The sequence below is a fragment of the Leptodactylus fuscus genome, chromosome 2 (genome assembly GCF_031893055.1).
Source record: "Leptodactylus fuscus isolate aLepFus1 chromosome 2, aLepFus1.hap2, whole genome shotgun sequence".
Taxonomy (NCBI): Eukaryota; Metazoa; Chordata; class Amphibia; order Anura; family Leptodactylidae; genus Leptodactylus; species Leptodactylus fuscus.
The window spans coordinates 142940289-142961255 of record NC_134266.1 but is presented as its reverse complement, the minus strand read 5'-3'; the positions used below and the strand labels follow the sequence as shown (position 1 = coordinate 142961255).

Here is a 20967-nt window from a genome sequence, read left to right as displayed (position 1 = left end):
AGTGCGATATAATAGAAGATCGCAACAATGTGCGTAGAGAAATGAGGAGAAAAGAGCAGGGCTGTCATGAAGGATTATAGGACAGGGATTCCCATCCCTGTCCTATAATCCTTCATGACAGCCCTGCTCTTTTCTCCTCATTTCTCTACGCACATTGTTGCGATCTTCTATTATATCGCACTTCCCCAGTGCGCATGCGCTTCTGGGCAGATACTTTCTGCCGCGGCCGGCAGTCTCTTTGCCTGTCGGGCACGCGCGCATGCGCAGTTACTATCAGGCCTGAACGTCCATAGACATGCGCGCGTCGGCCCAATAGGAAGAGGCCGGAACTTCCCTTTTAAAGGCGGGCAGGGACGCTGATATGGCGCGCATTTTCATTTCGCCAGAGGCACTTCCCTGCTGCGCATCTCTGCAGAATTTTGGCATTTTCATTAACCCTGTGCGGGCCCGGACGGGCGGGAGGTAAGAACCCCTGGCAACGAGCATTGCTATCACATGTATACTTCCTTCTTATGGGGGGCAACTGTACTTATGTTATGCACTTTTTAATTTAAATAGGCAGAACTAAGTTAATTCCCTATGTATACTGGACTACTGAAACAACAGGTGACTACCTCTGTTCTGCTATGTCTATATGTTCTTGTTTATGGGATAACACATGCAGCTTCATTCTAATATAATATACTTCAACATTTCCTCTATCTATGGATCATTCTGCTGGAATGTTAGATTTTTAACTTCTGTTTTGGCTTTTGTTCTGACTTGACAATTTTCCTTGACCACTATATACTACTACTACCCAGGCCCTAACTCTACTGCTGATGTATACTCACTTCTGGCTGACACATGGCTTTATGTTCGTGATTTGTTTATGTTATAAATGTCTATATTTTGTTCCTTTGTTTCATTTTACAGCATGTGCTGTTACAACATGTTGCATTGTTATGACGGAATGTCTCTTTATGTTCTATGTAGAGTCTGAGGAAGGTCGAAAAATAGACCGAAAGTACTCACTCATTCGCTACAATAAATTATCTTGAACACAGTTTTCGTGTGGAGCTCTATTACTTACCAGTTTTGACGGGGTGGGACCCTATCTCCACCAACGGGACAGCAACTGTATCCCTGTTTCAAACTAGAATGACCTCTCATACCGATTCTGGCTCTGACCTCTCAGACTGATTCTGGCTCTGACCTCTCATACAGATTCTGGCTCTTATCTCTCATACTGATTCCAGCTCTGACCTCTCAGACTGCTTCTGGCTCTGACGTCTAATACTGCTTCTGGCGAGCGCATATATATATGCGAGCGCATATATATGCGAGCGCATATATATGCGAGCGCATATATATGCGAGCGCATATATATGCGAGCGCATATATATGCGAGCGCATATATATGCGAGCGCATATATATGGGACACCCGCGCACATGTGCGCGCGCATTTTTTTGGGACACCCTCTATATATATGCATATATGTATATAGTTATATATATAAATATGTGTGGGTGTCCCATATATATGCGCTCACACATACAGTATGTATACATTTTTTTGGGAACCCAGTATATGCGCTCATATATATATATATATATATATATATATATATATATATATATATATATATATACACAGGGTGTCCCAAAAAAATGCACGCGCACATGTGCGTGGGTGTCCCATATATATGCGAGCGCATATATGCGAGCGCATATATATGGGGCACCCACGCACATGTGCGCGCGCATTTTTTTGGAACAACATATATATATATATATATATATATATATACAGTATATATATATGCGCGCATATTAGCAGCTGATATCTCAATTATTTATTCTTTCTTTACAGACTGAACCCATTAAACCGAGTGATGGCATACAGACTTGACTTTGATAAAGGAAATTTATTCTAAAATGCTACTGGAAGTATGAAAACGCAGTAGAAGTGCAAAGACAATTTAGGAGGGAGTTTAACAAAGAACCACCTACACGAGTTACCATCACTCAAATTAGAGATAAGTTTGAAGCTGATGGAAATGTTCAGGACGTCCATAAGAAGCGTTCTGGAAGACCACGTACCTCGACAAGCCCCATAAAAGAAGAAAGATTACTGGAAACGTTTCAACAAAGTCCAAGAAACTCTTTGCGGCAAGCTAGTCGTGAGGTAGGGATTTCAAACTCATCAGTTCATCGCATCATGAAACGTTGTCAGTGGAGAAGTTACATTCCAAGATTAGTCCATGCTCTTAATGACGATGATGCAGACCGAACAGTATTGCGAATGGTACTTGGAACGATGTAACGAAGATGCACACTTTCCCACAAAGATTGTGTGGAGTGATGAGGCCACATTCAAATTAAATGGTTCGATTAACAGACACAATTGCACCTACTGGGGACCTGAGAATAACACATGGTAGTGTGGAGGTGCCCCATCTTTTTTCTTTTATGGGGCTTGTCGAGGTGCGTGGTCTTCCGGAACGCTTCTTATGGATGTCCTGAACATTTCCATCAGCTTCAAACTTATCTCTAATTTGAGTGATGGTAACTCGTGTAGGTGGTTCTTTGTTAAACTCCCTCCTAAATTGTCTTTGCACTTCTACTGCGTTTTCATACTTCCAGTAGCATTTTAGAATAAATTTCCTTTCTTCAAAGTCAAGTCTGTATGCCATCACTCGGTTTAATGGGTTCAGTCTGTAAAGAAAGAATATAATTGAGTTATCAGCTGCTAAAATGTGTATACATTTTTTGGACACCCTGTATATGTGCGCGCTTATACAGGGTGGGGCGCATATATATGTGCGCGCATATATATGTGTGCACATATATATGTGCATATATATGTGCGCACACACACACATATATATATATATATATGCGTGCACATCTATATATACACACACAAACACATATATATGCGCACACACACATATATAGGCACGCACACATATATATGCACACACATATATATATATATATATATATATATATATATATATATATATATATATATATATACCAGCTGGTACCCGCGACTTCGTCTGTGGTGATTGTAGAACTGGGTAAATACAGGCACGGGTAAGGTTTTAGTAGTGTGTATAAGGTGTGGGATATAAAATGTAACTTTGTATCTTGTTTTTGCTGTAATTCTGAGAATACGTGAGACTTTTGTGTTGAATGTAATTTGTATTTCAGCTGCTATACGATGTTCTGAGAAACTGTACATTGTGTTTGGGACAGAGGTATTTCAGGTTAATATACTTCGCTATACGACATTGTATGATTTATTATTTTCCGCCAGTACATGTAAGTTTTGGGCACAGGATACTCTTGAGCAAACAACATAAAGTCTGGCCCTGTGCATAACAGTTTAGTAACCCATCATGTCCCTCACAATAACCCTTGTGTAAGAGTTACTGATATGTGAGAGACTTGGAGGTAATAATTAAGTATCTTCATTATTGAGGTCTTTTATTAGTACCTCCATATGTCTCACATATTAGTAACCTTTATATGGGGCACACAGGGGTTAATATCAGGGACATGATGGGGTTTATTCCTATTAATGTGAGGCACATGGAGTTACTAACACTAAACTAATAACCCCAAATGCCTGACATTAATGAGAATAGGAACTACAGGAAGGGACCTGTGTGTTTCTTCACTTTGCTAGCAGCTTCCTCTCCTCCTCGGGAACGTTTGCAGGATGCAGACGGCAGGAGCTATCACTATAGCAGGCAGAGACCTGAGCGATTAAGCTCCACCCCCTGGGTTTCCTGCACCCCTCTCATTGGAGGGCAGTGAGAGAAGGGGAGTGTCCTTATGCCTCAGCTCTAGCAGAGCACTGAAGGGACGCTCCGACTTCATGTAACTCTTTCAGGTCCTGTGCTGCTGGTGTGCCAGTGAAATATGGCAGGAGTGCCACTCTTGGCACGTGTGCCAGGAGTTGCTGACCTCTGCTGTAGAGGGTAATATGAATTTTGTGGCTTGCTATGGTCCAAAGTGTGTGAGATTGCAGAGATAGTGATGTGAGTTTGGGTTTTGTGGGGGTTCTGGGAAAAACGTATGTGCGCTATTGTGACGAAAAGTAGCCTATTGTGCAATCCTGTGTAGTAACTATGTTTGTGGAAAATTTCAGTCTTTTTTTGCGGGCTTGGGTGTACTTTTTAGTTCTACCATTTTCGGGAAATGTTATTGCTTTGATCACTTTTTATTCAAATTTTTATCAGAATCAAAACAGTGAAAAAACGGCGGTTTGGCACTTTTGACCATTTTTCCCGCTACGGCGTTTATCGAACAGGAAAAATATTTGTATAGCTTTGTAGAGCGGGCGATTTCGGACGCGGGGATACCTAACATGTATGTGTTTCACAGTTTTTAACTACTTTTATATGTGTTCTAGGGAAAGGGGGGTGATTTGAATTTTTAATCCTTTTTATTTGTTTTTATATTTTTTTTACTTAAACTTTTTTTTGCATTTATTAGACCTCCTAGGGGTATTGACACGGGTGGGCGGTGTCGCGGATTGTCAGAGCGGTGGGGGTCGGCAAACATGGCTGCTCCGGAGCGTTAAAGAGAACCTCCTGGAGTATCGTTAAGGTGAGGGGCAAAGTGGTAAAGTATATGTATATGTGATTGTGTGGGGTTAGGGGCTAGGCTGTAGAGGGCAATATGAATTTTGTGGCTTGCTATGGTCCAAAGTGTGTGAGATTGCAGAGATGGTGGTGTGAGTTTGGGTTTTGTGGGGGTCCTGGCACAAACGTATGTGCGCTATTGTGACAAAAAGTAGCCTATTGCGCAATCGGGTGTATTAACTATGTTTGTGGAAACATTCAGCCAAATCGGTTGAGCGGGTTTTGCGTGATTGAGGAACAAACATCCGAACACAGAAACCCACAAACATCCAAACTCACAAACGTTCACAGGATGTATATATGTCCAGGAATGTGTATTTCCTGTATTCTTATTGATAATCATATACATATACAATGTCTCTCTTGGCCAGTTATGGCTCCTTCCTATAGACCCTCCACTCTTCCTGTAGTGAGGTGACTAGATTCGGGTTTCTGGTGGCAGCTCCTATTAGCAACTCCATTCTAGTCACTTCAGTACTGAACAGTCTACATTGGAGTTGATTCTAGTAGTTCCTGCCTCCAGCAACTCCAATCTAGTCACCTCACTAGTGAATTGTCTAGATTGGAGTTGCTCCTGGTAGGTCCTCCCTACAGTGACTCCATTCTAGCCCGTTCACTAGTGAGGTGACTAGATTGGAGTTGCTGGAGGGAGGACCTACCAGGAGCAACTCCATTCTAGACGCAACCTTCAGCTCACTACTACCCAGCCGAACATTGAACCCCGGTACATCACGTGACATACAAGTCTCCCCCTTCCGGCACCAAACAACGTGATTGGCTATCAGGTAGGAGGCGTGACCGACCTGGTTATTGGCTCGAAACAATAATCAGGAAGTGGCGCTGAGGCAGCGCACAAGTGAGGACTCTCAGTAAGGACAACATGACGTCCTCGGCCCTGCCAGACTGTGTGCGGGAGTGGGAAGAGCTGCAGCAGCATTACAATGAGATGCAGGTGGGTAATGGAGGAGGGGAGACACCTGCGGCGGGTAGGGGACCTTGTGCAGTTTGACACACGCCCCGCCCCCGTCCTGTGGTGATTGGCGGAGCTGAGGAGAGTAGATCAGCTGAGGCGGTTGTCATGGTGACAGTGCTAGTACCGGGGGTCTTGTCAATCAGTATGTCTGTCCTGTATGTCCACATGACTGATCAGTCTGCGCCATATTGCTGTAGTGTTGTGAGCCCCAATAGCAGAGTGCTGTCTGTAACCTGGTGCATGATATGTTTGCACTGATCATATACACTGGGAATATGTATGTCTGCATGTGGAAAAGCTGGGTGGTATCATGAAATCAAGGCTCAGACAAGTGGTGCATCATACACCTCCACAGTGACAGGAGACAGCGCCACCTAATGGATCGTCAGCACCTGGTTTAACCCTCTCCATTCTAGCATCGAGCCTCACTTTACATTCAGAAGGCTGGAAGTACTAGATATCAGCCACTGTGAACACATCTAGTACCTGTACGTGTACTCGTGTGGTGTATACTGGAGGGTGGATATCAGGAGACCATGTTCACATGTAACAGCTAGAGCAGCGTGCAGTGCTGCTTATATGATAGACTCCATGAAGTGGGGTCATGGGTCTGTGAGTGGGGTCATGGGTCTGTGAGTGGGGTCATGGGTCTGTGAGTGGGGTCATGGGTCTGTGAGTGGGGTCATGGGTCTGTGAGTGGGGTCATGGGTCTGTGAGTGGGGTCATGGGTCTGTGAGTGGGGTCATGGGTCTGTGAGTCATGTCATGGGTCTGTGAGTCATGTCATGGGTCTGTGAGTCATGTCATGGGTCTGTGAGTCATGTCATGGGTCTGTGAGTCATGTCATGGGTCTGTCATGTCATGGGTCTGTCACAGCATTGTGGCTTCTGGTACAAACAGAAGCGACAATACAGAAGTGAACAAAGCCCAAAACAGAAGTTGTAGGGTACAGGATTGTTGTAACACATTGGTGGGCCCAGTGTTTCATAAGTGGGCCACCAACTCTCTCCCACCCAGTAACCACCACCATATCTTAAAAATACCCAACTTACTTAAATTATAATGCCCCCTTAGTGGCCCTCAGACACTATGATATCTCCCTAGTAGCAGCCTTATACAATATGTTTCCCTCTAGCTGCCCCCACAGTTTAATGTCTCCCAAGTGCACCCACAGTATAATATCACCCTCCAGTTATCCTCACAGTTTAATGTCCTCGTTCATCTGCCCCCACAGCATGATTTCCCCCTCTAGTTGCCCTGCCAGTATAATGTCCCTCTCCAAGTGCACCAACAGTATAATATGCCCCTCCAGCGTAATGTCCCCTCCATCTGCTGCCACAGTTTACTGTCCACCTGCAGTTGTCCCTGCAGTTTAATGTCCCTCTCCTACCAAACAAACAAAAAAACACAATAAGGCTGCGTTCACATGGTGTTATTTGGTCATGAAACTGACTCAAATTCCTCCTCCTAAAAACACCTCACCATACAGTTCTACGGTGAGGCGTTTTTAGGAGGAGGAATTTGAGTCAGTTTCCTGATCAGATTCCTGACCAAAAAACTCAGTGTGAACGCAGCCTTAATACTCACCTCTCCTCACTCCCTTGCTGTTCTGGTCTGGAGTCTTCATGGAGCTGCATGCTCACTGTTAGTGACATCATCACATCATGCCTGTAGCTCCCAGGGAAGTAGGGAGTGGTGAAGCAGGGAGTAGACGGCTCCTTCTTCATCATTTTATGCAACTCCTCAGCGTCCTAAGGACAACAATTAGCTGAAATTGGAACAGCAAATGGTTATGCTTATGGTTAAAGCAGCCCTGGAAGGGTAGGCCCACATTACAGTGAACAATAGTATTTTCATTGGATTAACCCTAACAAGCAGGCAACAATTTATTGCTTTTGAGCAAATAATTGTATTTTGTTATTAAATAATTTTTCTAAACAGTGGTTCTTTACTAAGGCTTTGTTCACATTGTCCCCTTGGCGTTTTGTTGGCAGTTTCCATGACTTATGATGGTAAAAATAGTGTAGCACTTTGAACTGCTTTTTCTGTCAAAGTACAGGTCCACAACACGTGAGGCTAGGTTCACATCTGCACTGGGCTCTCCGGAGTTCAGGTCCGCTAACCACCAAAACAGCAGTTTTGCTGTAGCCACTAGCCCCAATAGACTATAGTGGTGTCTGTTGGCTGTCCACTGTTTTTATACTGAAAGTGGTGGAGAGAAAAGTCCTCTGTGCAGAACTTTTCTTTCCATCAATTTCTGGCAGTTTCTGCGGTACAGTCTTCAATGGAGACTCTGACGCAGATCTGAGCTTAATCTAAGTTGATGGATTTGGCACAGCGCCATGGATTTTCGTGATTGAAAACCATGACACAAATATGAACATGGCCTAATGTTGGTATAGTACGGATGTATTTCCCTGCCACTTCTCTGCATGGAATAATGGTAGAAAACTTATTACAAATTGGTCATTTGTAGCTCAATATCAAAGTTGGAGGAGTACTTAAAGATGTTTCGGGGCTAAATAACTGTTGACCTATCTTCAGGAACATCAACTAAAGATCGACGTGTCTAACACTCAGGTTCCCGGCTGACCAGCTGTTTGAAGTAGCTGAAGTGTTCAGATGAGCCCTACAGCCATTTCAGTACTTACCAAGCACAATCATACATTCCAGGATAGCTCATCACTTAAGAAAACCCCAGAAACCCCTTTTAATACCTTAAGTGGCCTTGGCAAAGTACAAATGAAGATAGGAAACTTTCTTCACTTATCAGATCCATATTTTCCTTTACTGATCACTTGCTGTTAATTCACCAGTAAAATTCTTCTTCATGAAGTGGTAATGAAGATGGATTATAATATAAGGGATCATATTACAGTTGCTGTGAAAAAGAAGTCTCTGGAGAAGGGAAGAGTAGGGATCAGCTTCAGGGCTCATTCACATCTGCGCCCGTACTCCGTTCTGCAGGTTTCCGTTTCCTGCACAAAACAGGGGCAGTAGACAGAAACCTGCTGGCATGTTTCCAAACCCATTCATTTGAATGGGCTTGAAAAGTCTCCGTCTGTGTGCGCCGGTGAGCGTTTAATGCGCTGTGCGGCGAAATTGGTTTGTTTTTTTTTTAACCGGACACAGAGTAGGACATGCATTAGTCTGTGTCCGGTTAAAAAAAAAAAAACAGTTTTGCCGCGGAGCGCTTTAAACGCTCACCGGCGTTCACGGCCGGATTCAGCACGACAGGTTTCCGTCTTCTGCATGCAGAAGACGGAAACCTGAAAATGGAGATGGAACGCTGGTGTGAACCCAGCGTCAGAGAGACACAGAGACTCTGTTCCTCATTACTGCTAGATAATGCCCCCCATGTTACTGCTGTGTTTGTGTATGTGAAAGCAGTATAGGGGACCACATTCTTCTTCTGTGTGCGCTATGTCTGGGAGACCTAATTGCGGCAACTTCTGGGAAAACTGACAATTAGATGGAGAACCCGCTGAGGGGAAACTGCTAAGGCTGGATTTACGTTGAAGAGTACACCACAGATTTTGCTTACTTTCATCAGACTGAATATCTTGCAAGTCTATAAGGTCCATGGGTAATCGCTTTTTAAATGGACAGGGTCTCTGTGTTTTGGGTCACCTGCATACGCAGACTATGGAGACCCAAACGCTAGTGTGAACCTAGCACAGTATAGAATACAAGTCATATAATTATCATAAATAATGGTATTCTTTACAGACTTATTTTGCACACACAAAAGCATCTAATTATACAAAGTCTCCAGTGTGGATTTTTTTTTTTATTTATTTTTTTCTCTTTATTGAAGATTTCTTTAAATTTGCATTAGATGTGATCATTGGTAATATTCACCAGCTATTGTTCAGCATAATAAAGATAAGCCGAGCGCTGATGGCTGTCATTAGTCCTGTAGCTGTTAACTGAGGAGGCAGATTATGTAACTTTGTACTTTGCTATTGCTTTAGACCTAGAGCAGTGGTTCTTAACCGGGGTTAGAGCGAACCCTAGGCCATATGCACGGTTCATTTTCTGTACCAGTAAAAAAAAACATATACCTATGTCTTGAATTTGGAAAAAATCATATTTGATTTATCACTAAAGAAGGGTTTGGTAAATGTGCATATGAAACTGGTGGGTTCGGTACCTCAAACAAGGTTAAGAACCACTGGACTAGAAGTATAGGAATGAAGAAAGATGCATTAGGTCAATTTTACACGTGGCAGATTGGTTGTAGAAATTTCTGCAGCTCCTCTTCCCACCTTCAATGGAGTTTACATAGGTTCTTATACATGTGCTTTTTCTGTAGTAAGTCTGCTATGTCATTGTACCCTTTAAGGCAGGGGTGCTCACACTTTTTCAGCATGTGAGCTACTTTATTAGCTGACCAAGGCAAAAGATCTACTAGGGCGGGGCGGGGCGGTGGGGGCGGAGCAGGCCTATGGGCGGAACCAGGTGGGTATGTGGGCGGGGCCAGGCTGATCGTGAGAGCAGAAGACAGCGGCGTTCTGTGGCCGCCCAGGGATCCCCGGTGTCTGTTCACAGCGCAGGCTGAGAGTTATCTCTGGACACTGGCAGGCTGGGGTTGCGGCAGCCCCAGCCTGCCAGTGTCCGGAGATGACTCTCAGCCTGCACTATGAACAGACAGACACCGGGGATCCCTGCATCCCGCGATCAACCCATACGTCCTTTGCGATCTACCAGTAGATCGTGATCGACGTATTGGGCACCCCTGCTTTAAGGGTTTATTCAGATTAAAAATTAAAAAATATATATATTGGCCACTGATTGATAATGTCTGTAAAGAACTATGGAATATGTAGGTTCTATATAAGTAATATACCTGTGATTGCATTGTAGGGGAGAAGGGAGGGATACACAGAGAGTGACAGCAGGAAGCTGAGTCACGGGAAATGTAGTTTGTCCACAATTTCACTGCATGTAAATAACAGTGATAGGAAGAAAAGTTAAAAAAAAAAAAAAAAAAAAAAAAGTCAAAGTGTACACAAGGGAACTGAGTATTGACCACTGATGTGGATGTATTTGCAGATAATTTTTGTAAGCTGAACAACCCCTTTAACAGGCCACACGTGCCAAGAATGCCATAAGCTGTTAAAAAAAAAAAATACTGGGTTGATCAGAAACCCCAAAATAAATAAAGCTGTTTCCATTTCCGGTACAGTAAATGCGCTATTACACTGCACAATTGTTGGACTGACAAGCAGCAATCAAAGATATAATGTGACATATATTGATCATTTGCATTATCTCTTTACACACGCTGGTGCAAGGTACATGGTGGAGGAGCAATTGTTGTTGCAGGTAAAGTCTCAGTTTTACCCGAGTATCATTCACCAATTAGGCAGGACTTTGGACACTGCTGTTTGTGATGCTTTGATACAACCGGTCACAATACAATAGTCAGTAGGTTCCATCAAGATAAGTTTGTGTTTGTCATAATGGCTCTGACCCATTGGGATTTCTAGTTTTCTATTTGTATAACAAAACAGAAATCTTTAAATCCTGACAGTGATAAATACATGGCCTTAGTAAATAAACACAATTACCAAACTTTGGCTAGTCTTACTTTCAGATTTACTAATATAAGTCAAATGTACAGTGTTGGCCAAAAGTATTGGCACCCTGCAATTCTGTCAGATAATACTCATTTTCTTCCAGAAAATGATTGCAATCAAAAATTTGTTGGTATTATTATCTTCATTTAATTTGTCTTCAATGGAAAACCACAAAAAGAATTGTCAAAAAGCCAAATTGGATATCATTCCACAGCAAACATAAAAAAGGGGGTGGACAAAAGTATTGGCACTGTTTGAAAAATCATGTGATGCTTCTTTAATTTGTGTAATTAACAGCACCTGTTACTTACCTGAGGCACCTAACAGGTGGTGGCAATAACTAAATCACACTTGTAGCCAGTTGAAATGGATTGTAGCCAGTTGAAATGGATTGAAGTTGACTCAACGTCTGTCCTGTGTCCTTGTGTGTACCACATTGAGCATGGAGAAAAGAAAGACCAAAGAACTGCCTGAGGACTTGAGAAGCAAAATTGTGAGGAAGCATGAGCAATCTCAAGGTTATAAGTCCATCTCCAAAGACCTGAATGTTCCTGTGTCTATCGTGCGCGATGTCCTCAAGAAGTTTAAAGCCCATGGCACTGTGGCTAACCTCCCTAGATGTGGACGTAAAAGAAAAATTGACCAGAGATTTCAACGCAAGATTGTGCGGGTGGTGGATAAAGAACCTCGACTAACATCCAAACAAGTTCAAGCTGCCCTGCAGTCCGAGGGTACAACAGTGTCAACCCGTGCTATCCGTCAGCGTCTGAATGAAAAGGGACTATATGGTAGAATACCCAGGAAGACCCCACTTCTTACCCAGAGACATAAAAAGCCAAGCTGGAGTTTGCCAAAACTTACCTGAGAAAGCCAAAAATGTTTTGGAAGAATGTTATCTGGTCTGATGAGACAAAAGTAGAGCTTTTTAGGAAAAGACATTAACATAGAGTTTACAGGGAAAAAAAAAAGAGGCCTTCAAAGAAAAGAACACGGTCCCTACAGTCAAACATGGCGGAGGTTCCCTGATGTTTTGGGGTTGCTTTGCTGCCTCTGGCACTGGACTGCTTGACCATGTGCATGGCATTATGAAGTCTGAAGACTACCAACAAATTTTGCAGCATAATGTAGGGCCCAGTGTGAAAAAGCTGGGTCTCCCTCAGAGGTCATGGGTCTTCCAGCAGGACAATGACCCAAAACACACTTCAAAAAGCACTAGAAAATGATTTGAGAGAAAGCACTGGAGACTTCTAAAGTGGCCAGCAATGAGTCCAGACCTGAATCCCATAGAACACCTGTGGAGAGATCTCAAAATGGCAGTTTGGAGAAGGCCCCCTTCAAATCTCAGGGACCTGGAGCAGTTTGCCAAAGAAGAATGGTCTAAAATTCCAGCAGAGCATTGTAAGAAACTCATTGATGGTTACCAGAAGCGGTTGTTAGCAGTTATTTTGTCTAAAGGTTGTGCTACCAAGTATTAGGCTGAGGGTGCCAATACTTTTGTCCAACCCATTTTTGGAGTTTTGTGTAAAATGATCAATGATTTGACTTTTTTTTTTCATTCTCTTTTGTGTTTTTTCATTGCAAGCAAAATAAATGAAGATATTAATACCAAAGAGTTTGTGCTTGTAATCATTTTCTGGAAGAAAATGAGTATTATCTGACAGAATTGCAGGGGTGCCAATGCTTTTGGCCAACACTGTATGTTCAGAGGATCTGTCGCCAAGTACAAAATGCAAAATGCCATATAATATCATTTAATTCTCCCTGTACCCCTGAACAATTTGATACGTTTTTGGTTTTGTTTTGTTTTTATCCATCCGCCCTTTCAATATGGCTCTGGTAGGTTATATGTAAATGAGCTCTTAATCCATTATCAATGCCTTCAATGGACCAAACCACTTCAAAGGAGATTTCCCTTTCGCTTGGCGATGGGACAAGGATGATTGAATGCAAGTAGAAGTTGTGAGACTCAGTCCCATGTTAGTCTGGAAGCCATCAGCATGTACAGTCCTTTGTCATTGAGCAGTCAGAATATTGGAATTGTTCCTGCTCACTTTCTGTATAAGAGAAAGTGTGCCAAATTAGGATATGGTAAGTATTATATGGGCCTCATAGCTTTGACACTGTTTTCAGCCTCAGGACAGACAGGGTAGCCTTTACTATCTATACCCTACAGTTGGTCAAAGTTGGGAACTGTGAGAAACAGTAGAACACTCTATTTAAAGTGGAAGACTGACCTAGCCAGGGAGATGCAGACTGTCAACAGGGAGTACCATGAACCAGCTTGGCCCCAATTTTGTGGAAGTGCCCCAAGAATTGTACACCCAGAATCTGGATGCTGTTTTACCCTATTCTACATTGAGTAAAAACTATGAGTTGATCTGTTTTTCAGATTTAAATATAAAATGCCAAATTGATCAGGGCTCAAATTATGTATAATAACTATCAATCAGTTTTTATTGATATTTACACAGTTTATTGCCTTGCATGTACTCCGAAATGAAAACTGAGGAAAAAAAAACTAATTTAGATAAATAAAATTTATGAATTAGCTTCAAATTCTAATAATTAAATCTAGATTTTTGTCTCTTCAAAGTAAACCCCTATATCTGAGATATATAGTTCATGAGACCTTCATCCACCATTTAATGGCCCACTGTAGGTGCTGTTTGCGAAAAAAAATTGCAGAACTGGAGAACTTGTGGCTGTCTGTAGGCAAATCAGGCCCATCCCTGGTGCACTTACAGATTTGTTTGCATATCCATAAGAAGTTGGATATCTTTAAATTGCTTCAGGTTGGTTCAGGAGGCATTTTGGACCTGAAATTCCTTACCATTAATACCATCTCAATTACAAATGGGGGACAGAGCAACAAAAAAAGGTGGTACCTTAAATTAAAAAAAGTTACAACCTACAACAGTTTTCGTCGGGTCTGAACTCTGAGACTCCATCAATCAGCCCAAGGAAGGGCCATGGCACTTCTACAGATGCGGTGTCCTCTATACTGTTTGTATGGTTGGCATTGCGGGATATACCATCTATTGTACTTATGAGACACGCTGAGGCCCCATGCAAAGCTGCCCATACAGAATGGCATTGGCATTAGACATGAAGTGTCCCTTTGAAGTAATGAAGAATTCCTGCTTTTCTATCCTTTCATCTTACATGGTAGACAATAGTAACATGTTATACTCTTGGCTTTTAGCTGTCATTTTTTAACCTTTGCTAAACTTTGCCCTCATTGCGACAGTATTATCTTTATAATTCTGAGCGTTATCATGCTTAACAGACTAGAAGGGTTGTGATTAACCATTTCATGACATAACTGAAATGTAGAGGTTTGAGTTTGACAGGCCCAGGCTCTACATGAGCCCTTTGGCCTCATTTAATATCCAGTTATGTGCAAGACTTGTCACAACATCTTTACAGAAGCTTAGTGCTATGAGGCTGGCGTGGAGCCCCTGATATTTCTATTGGCTCCTTAGCAATGCTGTTAAGAAACGGATCGTCTTACACTTTGACTTTATTTATTTAGAGGGTCATTTCTTTGTGTCATTGTGCATACCATTTTCTATTTCTTGGGAATACAATATTAGTTTATCTCTAGAGATGAGCGAGTACTGTTCAGATCAGCCGATCCGAACAGCACGCTCGCATAGAAATGAATGGACGTAGCCGGCACGCAGGGGGTTAAGCGGCCGGCCGGCGTCAAAGCGGAAGTACCAGGTACATCCATTCATTTCTATGGAGCGTGCTGTTCGGATCGGCTGATCGGATCTCATCATTCTGAACTTGTCACCTGGGAATTGTTTATTTGGCCAGATTCTAGTAATGTAGTCATAGCATGTAAGGTTATTGCATCGATCTCTTTGTGTTAACATGTGGGTTGCAGTCCATCATGTATGGGTATCTCGCAGGACTAGGTTTAGACAGCTGTTTAGTACAATGCTGCATTGGACTGGCGGATAGTCGGATGCTGCACTGGAGTGAGATGGGCCAAATTGATTAACCCCCTTCCCGAATTTTTACATAAATGTACATCATTATGTAAGGCAGAGGATATAGAAAGGGATCAGTAAGCAAGCCTTCTCCTGTTATGGTGGCTGCTGGATATATTCTACAGCAGGCATCTGCTAATACCAACCAAACATGATGCCAGCTCTGATCACAGCTGTCAGTGACTTGCAACTGCAATTTAAGCCACAACCATTCAGTTGTAACCACATCTTTCAAGCTGTTCATACTTTATTCAGCAGGCACCAAGGATATTGGGTCAGTGTGATAAGGCTATCAAAGACTCCTAGGCTGGATATTATAGGTTTTCTGTTGCAATAGAGATACAAGAATCTGACAATACACTGCAATTTGGAAGTATTGCAGTATATTGTATCAGTGATTGAGCCCCCTAGGGGGATTAACAATTAAGGTAAAATAAATAAATAACTTACAGAAACAAAAATAATACATATTTAGATCACCCTATCCCATTGTATGACTAAAAATACGTAACTGAAAAAAGAAAACATATTAGGTATTGCAATGTTCACTTTAGGGTGTTCACTTTATTCTATAACTTTCTGTCTAAAGTGCTGCGGGAAGAACAGCGATGCGTTGCTGCCATGTTTTTTCCCGCAACACTTTATTGCTGCGGAACGTCCCGTGGGGCCTTAGCCTCAAGGGAATAGATTATTTTTAACAGGTCTGTAAGATTTATATTTTTTAGCTCAAAATCACCATGTGCCAAAAACTTCTGCCTTTTTAAACCAGGAAATTGGTATAAATACTTTTTATCGTAAATTATATTCAGACTTCCATTTAAAAATGTATTTCTAATAAAGCATACAACTCAAACCTTACCAGAGTCCAACCCTTGGGTATTACCTAGTATCCTCAAATGTGTTAGTCTTTGAACTCATGTAAATTTCGAAATTGTGTGCGCACCTCCCAGTGACTTGTGTTACATCTTCTCTGAGTTGGTTTTCAGTGGTCACATTAAGCTATTTGGAACTATTACACAATGATCACGTTTAGTATGCACGTTAGACATTGTGAAATTTTTCATGCTGGCTTATTAAAGTGTACAAAGTAGAAATATACCTTTTATTTGGTTGATAAACTATGGTTCCTCTAAACCTGTTTGTAGGATTTCATGCACACATCCACCTCGCATGTCTCAAACCACTGTGTTAGCCCTTGGCTGGACCATGACTTCAGTTACATGTCGTTGCATTACTTTGGAGTCAGGGAAGAGTATGTTTACTAAGCTTTGCCTTGGTAAAATCAGGACATTTAAGTCACAATCCACCTGAGTGTAACGCCTGTTGGCATAAATCTGCCAACGCTCTGCACCTTTCAGCAGGCATCCCGCTCCTCCACAATGTGGGGGACGTCACACTGTTGCTGCTGCAACTTCAGTTTAAAACAACCTGTGAGCTCTCTTCAGCCTATTTTAGTCTTCCCTCTGCTCAGTGCTTTGTACTACAGAATATGAGAGGGTTTTTTGTCTCTTTTCTGCTGTTTTATTCTTGCTTATTGACCTTGGCTCATTTATTAATTATGCTATTGCTCCTGATGCTCTTCTGCTGCCAACCTGTGTATGACCTCTGCCTGTCCTTGACTAGTGAATCTGAGCTTTATCTGCTGCCACTGAGCTTTGGCCAATACTAGACTTCCATTTACCTGACCCCCTAGTGCTTCACACCAGAGTCTATTTGCTTCTGGGTAACAGACATCTACAGTGGGGGAAAAAAGTCGCAGGCATTGAGGTCACACCTAAGGACTTTAGTCAGCCATCAATTGTTCAAGTTCTCCCACTCAAAAAAATGAGGTCTACCTGTAATTGACATCATAGGTAGACCTCAACTATGAGAGACAAAATGAGAAAACAAATCTAGAAAGTCACATTGTCCGATTTGGAAAGAATTTATTTTGCAAATTATGGTGGAAAATAAGTATTTGGTCAATAACAAAAGTTCATCTCAATACTTTGTTATATATCCTTTGTTGGCAATGACAGAGGTCAAATGTTTTCTGTAAGTCTTCACAAGGTTGGCACACACTGTTGTTGGTATGTTGGCACAGTACTCCATGCAGATCTCCTCTAGAGCAGTGATGTTTTGGTGCTCTTGTTTGGCAACATGGACTTTCAACTCCCTCCAAAGGTTTTCTATAGGATTGAGATCTGGGGACTGGCTAGGCCACTCCAGGACCTTGAAATGCTTGGGATCATTGTCATGCATGTTTCATCTTCAATGCCCTTGCTAATGGAAGGAGGTTTGTACTCAAAACCTCACAATTCATGGCCCCACTCATTCTTTCATATACACGGATCAGTCTTCCAGGTATCTTTGCAGCGAAACAGCCCCAAAGCATGATGCTGCCACCCCCATGCTTCACAGTAGGTAATGTGTTCTTTGGATGCAACTCAGCATTCTTTCTCCTCCAAACATGACGAGTTGTGTTTCTACCAAACAGTTCTACTTTGGTTTCATCTGACCATATGACATTCTCCCAATACTCTTCTGGATCATCCAAATGCTCTCTAGCAAACTGCAGACGGCCCGGACATGTACTGGCTTAAGCAGGGGGACACTTCTGTCACTACAGGATCTGAGTCCCTGGCGGCGTAGTGTGTTACTGATGGTAGCCTTTGTTACATTGGTCCCAGCTCTCTGCAGGTCATTCACTAGGTTCCCCCTACCCTTCTGGTTCTGGGATTTTTGCTCACCGTTCTGGTCATTTTGACTCCACGGGGTGAGATCTTGCGTGGAACCCCAGACTGAGGGAGATTCTCAGTGGTCTTTTATGTCGTCCATTTTCTAATTCTTGTTCCCACAGTTGATTTCTTCACACCAAGCTCGTTGACTGTTGCAGATTCAGTCTTCCCAGCCTGGTGCAGGGCTACAATTTTGTTTCTAGTGTCCTTTGACAGCTCTTTGGTCTTCACTATAGTGGAGTTTGGAGTCTGACTGTTTGAGGTTGTGGACAGGCGTCTTTTATACTGATAACTAGAGATGAGCGAACACTGTTCGGAACAGCCGTTCCGAACAGCATGCTCCCATAGAAATGAATGGACGTAGCCGGCACACGGGGGGCTAAGCGACCGGCAGCCGGCAAAGTGTACGTGCCAGCTGCTTCCATTGATTTCTATGGGAGCGTGCTGTTCGGAACGGCTGATCTGAACAGTGTTCGCTCATCTCTACTGATAACAAGTTCAAACAGGTGCCATTACTACACGTAATAAGTGGAGGACAGAGGAGCCTCTTAAAGAAGAAGTTACAGGTCTGTGAGACCCAGAAATCTTGATTGTTTGTAGGTGACCAAATATTTATTTTCCACCATAATTTGCAAACAAATTCTTTCCAAATCAGACAATGTGACTTTCTGGATTTGTTTTCTCATTTTGTTTCTCATAGTTGACGTCTACCTATGGTGTCAATTACAGGCCGACCTCATCTTTTTACATGGGAGAACTTGCACAATTGGTGGCTGACTAAATACTTTTTTTTTTTTTTTCCTCACTGTATATCAGGACCGTTCCGAGAAGTAGAAAATTTGTAGCCCCCTGCGGCAAAGTATACACCCTTGTATTGGGTTAAAGGATGAAGACCGGAAGGACTACTTAATTAAAAATAAAAGTCCTTAGATGTGGCCTCAATGCCTACTGCCTGTGATACTGGGACCAGAGTTTTTGTAACCTCTGTTCCTTCTGGACTGGAAAAGTCAAATCTCTCATTTATATAATTGAAGGGCACAGTACCAAGAGTGTAAGCCCGACCACTAGGATGCTGACACTAGCCCAAGTGGGCTATACCCTCTCCACTGACAGGAAGTTAGTCAGTTTTAGCATAGTGTCCATAGGAGACAGACTTTTCCTGCCTGTAGTCCTTCTGCTTTTTATTATTTTAGTTTTATTTCTTTTCTCTTTCAGATTACAGGGGTAGGGGGGTCTTCAGCTTGTATTGTCACATTATTTGTACCCCCCTGTGAGTGTTAGGAGTAGGACAGTTAGGGTTTACCTGTACAGGCATGTGTCTCTCCATACTTCCAGTTACCCAGTCCCCCTACTTGTCTGTAGCTGCGACTAAATTAACGGTAATCCTTCTTTGTGAGCGAGTTTACCTAAGAACTGAAAGACATCAGACAGGTGAGTAAACAAGGCCCTATGTCCCCATCTTTCTTGTTCTGAGAGCCTTTGTTTCTCTCGTCTTCCTTTAGTCATAGGATTGAAGCATCATTGTGGAATGATCCACTATTCTGTGGCTTCCTGGTAGTCTCCAGCTAGGAACCTTGCAGCTTGTGGTCTTGTTATGGTCACATGACTTGTTCCAGCCCTCCATACACTACACTTCCCCTTGCACTAGTGGCCACAGTGATCATGCCACATGCCTTCACATGTGAGGGCTCTAGCATAGGCTGCAGGAATACCGCTAGGGCTTGGGCAGAGTGGGCGCAAGATGAATGTTTAATTATGAGTGGGTGCACTAATGGGCAATTATACTGTGTGTGGGGGGGGGTACTAAGGAGCATACTGTGAGGAGGCACAATAATGGTGCATTATGCTGTTAGGGGGCACTAATGTTCCATTAGTGCCTCCCACCCTATAATGCTCCTCATTGCCTCCACCCGCTGTATAATGTTCCTTAGTGTCCCCACACTCAGTATAACAATCCTTGGTGCCTCCACACACCATATAATGCTACTTGGTGACACCTGCACAGTATAATGCCACATTACGAAATCTTTTTTCTTGTGCATCTTACAGCCAGATACATCTTTTTGTCCAAAAAATACCGTAAATACTGGACATGTTCAGCTGCTGTTCAGCTTAGACCTTTACTTGATGGCTAAGCCCGGTCAATGGACCTTTATTAAAGGTAATTGAGTACCCTTGGTATATAGAATGATATACTTCTAACTTTTTCTTTGCAGAGAACAAAACATTCAGTGGTCAGGAGAGAGAAATTTCTTTTTAACAAATCTGTATAATTATTAGAGATAAGCGAGTACTATTCGAAACTCCCGTTTCGAATAGCACGCACCCATAGGAATGAATGGACGCAGCCGGCACGCAGGGGGTTAAGCGGACGGCCGCCGGTAAAGTCTGCATGCCGGCCGCTTCCATTCATTCTTATGTGTGCCTGCTATTCGCTCATCTCTAATAATATTATTATTTATTTAAATGTGTACAGATATTATTATTGTATGTATCTGGCATATTTGAACTTGCAAAGACATCTTACAGACAAGGTAACTCCATGGAATACCACTTAAGATAGAGAAGACCATCCTTCCTCATAACCTTTGCTATATGAATTGATGACTTGTCTATCCAAATTGCTTAAGTGGTTTTCTGTAAAGTTTTTTTGTTCTATGCTTAGTTTTAGCTAATTTAACAAAGAAAATTAAGATTTAGTATGCATGCTGGTGCTCATTTACTTTGTACCATGCTGAATGGTCAATCCACAGTGTACAAGGATATTGGTGAGCTTATGTTTCTCTTTTCCTAATGATTGGTGGATATGTCTAACTGCTGAGCTATATGTCTGTCTCCTCTTCAGTCAGCAACCTTTTGTATCCAATTGCTTAGATCTCTCATTTGTTCAAAGCAAATGTCACCTTGTAACTTATGTTTGTGACTTGTCTATAGGAGACCCATCGTTCATACAAGCAGAAGTTGGAGGAATTAACAAAGTTGCAGACACAATGCTCCACCTCCATTACCCGTCAGAAGAAAAAGCTAAAAGACCTGTCACTGGAACTAAAGAAGTATGTAATG

At 42.4% G+C, this 20967-nt stretch overlaps 1 protein-coding gene across 1 annotated transcript in view; it reads left to right on the top strand.

The window, feature by feature from the left end:
* Nucleotides 1-5457: 5457 nt before the first annotated feature.
* TMEM120A (transmembrane protein 120A) overlaps nt 5458-20967 on the top strand; it is a 53038-nt gene continuing 37528 nt past the window's right edge. Inside the window, exons 1-2 of the mRNA XM_075264794.1 lie at nt 5458-5590; nt 20839-20957. Coding sequence (XP_075120895.1) covers nt 5519-5590; nt 20839-20957 — 191 coding nt within the window. The 5' untranslated portion in view covers nt 5458-5518. The remainder of the gene's footprint in view (nt 5591-20838; nt 20958-20967) is intronic.